Source organism: Mandrillus leucophaeus, unplaced genomic scaffold (assembly GCF_000951045.1).
Source record: "Mandrillus leucophaeus isolate KB7577 unplaced genomic scaffold, Mleu.le_1.0 Scaffold2096, whole genome shotgun sequence".
Classification (NCBI taxonomy): domain Eukaryota; kingdom Metazoa; phylum Chordata; class Mammalia; order Primates; family Cercopithecidae; genus Mandrillus; species Mandrillus leucophaeus.
Genome location: NW_012102139.1, coordinates 10,022 through 13,518, shown reverse-complemented (window position 1 = coordinate 13,518; position 3,497 = coordinate 10,022). Strand labels below are relative to the sequence as shown.

The window sequence follows — 3,497 nt, the reverse complement described above, 5'->3', positions numbered from 1 at the left end:
GTATGATTCGCCTAATTTCCTTGGTTTTAGTCCTCTATACAGATTTTATATAGCAAAAGAATCATTTAAAGGCTTGGATTACAAATGTATTTTATTTTACCTCTGGCATGCCTTGGGCTGAGAAAGCATTACATGGTGGAACAATATTTGTAACATTCTCGTAGCCATCTGGTGTTGGTTCGAAGTATGATGTTTTGAAAATCTAGCAAGAATTAGAACATGTCAAGTTGGAGAGAAAAATTCCAGATTATTATTAAGATATAATTCATTTTGCCTCCAAGTATATACTTCAGATTAAGCATCCTGGAACTAGGTTCTATAATTAAATAGATAAATTACACTGACAACAATGAGAAAGAGCCTTATCATTATTATTGTCTTCCTAATAATAGAAACTGGCCTCAGGACTTAACACCATGTCAAACACATAATGGATACTGAATAATTCACTATTAACAAATGTCTACTTTTACTTGACCCTACATTACAATCCACATAAAATAGTCAGATTGTAAAACATAAAAAGTACCAACAATTTCACATACCTCAGTTTCATGTTCATCCACAATCGATATATAGTTGGCATTTGTCTCATTGGGGTAAGATAAGAGGACATCGTAATGAACCAACTTGGCTGAATCTAGTCCAAATTTCTTCCACTGGGTTTGGATTTCCTTGGCAAGCAAGAAATTTTGTTCCGTTCCTGCCAGATGAGGAAGCTTTGTAAAAGAACTAAAATGAAAATAAAATATAGGAGGGAGTTAAAGACTATGCTCAGATGATGTGCCTAAAAACTACTCTAAATGCACTACTTATGCTTTGGGCATTAAGTTATTGTTCCTGTATGACAGATAAAAGAAACTTAGCTAATGTTACCAGTTTCTAGACAGGCCAATTTTTACGTTATTTGTATACAACTGCAGTTTTCATATTACGCTTCCTCAGAAAAGAACACATTTCATGGTAGACACAATCAGCAGAGGCTCAGCTATGAGAAGACACCCTGGAAGAACCTCATACTCCTATACCAACAATGTTCCTTTTTGCTGCTTGTCAGAGAACAGAGACATTTTGGGAAAAAAATGAGAGCTTAAAATCCACACGGACCACTTAGGCACTTCCATGTTTAACTTATATGTTTCTACTGTTGATTGTATCATCGATGCAGCTGCTTATTGATCTCATTGATATCAAAGTGCATGCATTTTTATTTTTAATATCCCCTTAGTGCTTAGTTCTTGCCTTTTACCCAAAAAGTACAGGCTTGCTGAATTTAATTTGGGCAGTGTTCTCTTGGTTCTGGATGCAAATGAGTTGTAACATTTAAGTGACCTCACAAACTTAGTTCTTAGTGAGATTTATTTTACTTGGGGTGAATAATACTTTTTTTTTTTTTTTTTTTGAGACAGAGTCTTGCTCTGTAGCCCAGGTTGGAGTGCAGTGGCGCGATCTTGACCTGGGCTCACTGCAAACTCCGCCTCCCAGGTTCACGCCATTCTCCTGCCTCAGCCTCCTGAGTAGCTGGGACTACAGGCGCCCGCCACCGCACCCGGCTAATTTTTATGTTTTTAGTAGAGACGGGGTTTCACCGTGGTCTCGATCTCCTGACCTCGTGATTCGCCCGCCTCGGCCTCCCAAAGTGCTGGGATTACAAACGTGAGCCACAGCGCCCGGCCGAATAATATTTTTAAAGTCCCTGGCCGGGCGTGGTGGCTGACACCTGTAATCCCGGCACTTTGGGAGGCCGAGAAGGGTGGATCAACTGAAGTCAGGAGTTCAAGACCAGCCTGGCCAACATAGTGAAACCCTGTCTCTACCAAAAACACAAAAAATTAGCCAGGCTTCGTGGCAGGTGATTGAAATCCCAGCTACTTGGGAGGTCAAGGCAGGAGAATTGCTTGAATCTAGGAGGTGGAGGTTGCAGTGAGCCGAGATCATGCCAATGCACTCCAGCCTGGGTGACGAAGTGAGACTATGTCACAAAAAAAATAAAAAATAAAAAAATAAAGTCCCCCACCATCAGTAGAACAAAAATAAACCCTTTTTTAATTTTTTTTTTTTTTTAGTTAACCAGACGACAGCCACAAAATATATGGTAGTAGAGGGAAATTAACATGCACTGAAAACCTGTTGTATGACCAGCACTCTACAGTCACTTTCATATGTGTTTTCTCATTTAATCATCACAATCCTTCTTCCATCATCCCCATTTTGCAAATGAGGATACTGACAGAGTGGCTGAATAATCTACTCATAATTTTACAGCTAATAAATGCTGGAACTGGAATCCAAAATTTTAGTTATCTGATCTTGAGAAATAGTGATATTTCTAAATAATTCATCTGCTCTTATTACCCATGTGCTTAAAATTCTTCTACAACTCCTGTACCCCGCATGAGAAAGTTCACACTCTAACATGGCATCTAAAGCACTTTTGGGTTAGGTCCTCTCTTCTGTCTTTTCAGATTAATTTCCCTTCACTCTCTTATAAACTTTTCTGCTCTCTGTCACTGAGTATACTTACTTTTCTCATAAAGTGATTATGATCTTTAATACTTTTTAGCCTTTGCACAATGTCTTATCTCAGTCAAAAATATTGTCCCATCTACCTGACTCTCCCTCTATTACCACTTCAATTCATTCTCCTTTCAGATGTGTATAAGAGACAGCCTGACTCTCCCTCTGTTACCACTTCTAATCATTCTCATTTCTTATCTCCAAACTATTAATCATCCATAAGGACTCTTCAAACATCATCTTCTCTGAGAAGATGTCCTTCTCTATATCATAAAATGAAAACTGCAGGTATCAGATGTTTAATTTCATACTATATTTATTTTTAAAAAGTACAAATGTGTTCAGATGGAAGTTATTTTATATGTATAGGAATAAAACAGTAAAACAGAGACATTTAATTTCTAATTTATACAATTCATTATTTTAGTTTCTACAAAGAGCAGATACGATTCTTGTAATTAGAAAAAAAATACTTATTTCTTTAAATTAGGAGGAAGGATTAGCCATGAACTTTTTTGCCTCCCATATTTTCAAGAACCCCCTGAAATGAAATAGAGAAGTACAGAACAAGAGTAGGAAGGTATGACATCCTTTATTTTATATCAGAATTTCTCCATATGGTCCCAAGATGGGCATTACAGCTTCAAGCATACATATTCACCCAGTAACTTCAGGAGAAACAAGTACAAACTAGAATAACTATTACTTCTTTTGTGTTTAACAAAGGAACATTTTTGTAGAAGATCTTAGCTAAGTTTTTCTCTCATTTCATTAGGCAAAATAGGGTCATTTACCCCTTTTCAAACCAATCAAGAGATTCCTGGGCTGGGAAGAAGGTAATCTTTACTGAACACATATCCTCCTGAGGGAGGGAGAATACTCACAGTTGAGGCTCTGTTAATAAGAAAGTGGCTGGGAGAAATAAAATTGTTCCCACATTTAAGCCCTTTAACTCAATCTCCAAGCCCTCCTTTGCCTTC

General features: G+C 37.5%; 1 protein-coding gene across 1 annotated transcript in view; it reads right to left on the bottom strand.

The window, feature by feature from the left end:
* Nucleotides 1-8: 8 nt before the first annotated feature.
* The window catches only part of LOC105539782 (N-acetylated-alpha-linked acidic dipeptidase 2-like), a 6,728-nt gene continuing 3,239 nt past the window's right edge, over nt 9-3,497 (bottom strand). Inside the window, exons 2-3 of the mRNA XM_011980203.1 lie at nt 546-732; nt 9-202 (exon numbers count right to left, since the gene is read on the bottom strand). Of these exons, the coding sequence (XP_011835593.1) occupies nt 92-202; nt 546-732 (298 nt within the window). The 3' untranslated portion in view covers nt 9-91. The remainder of the gene's footprint in view (nt 203-545; nt 733-3,497) is intronic.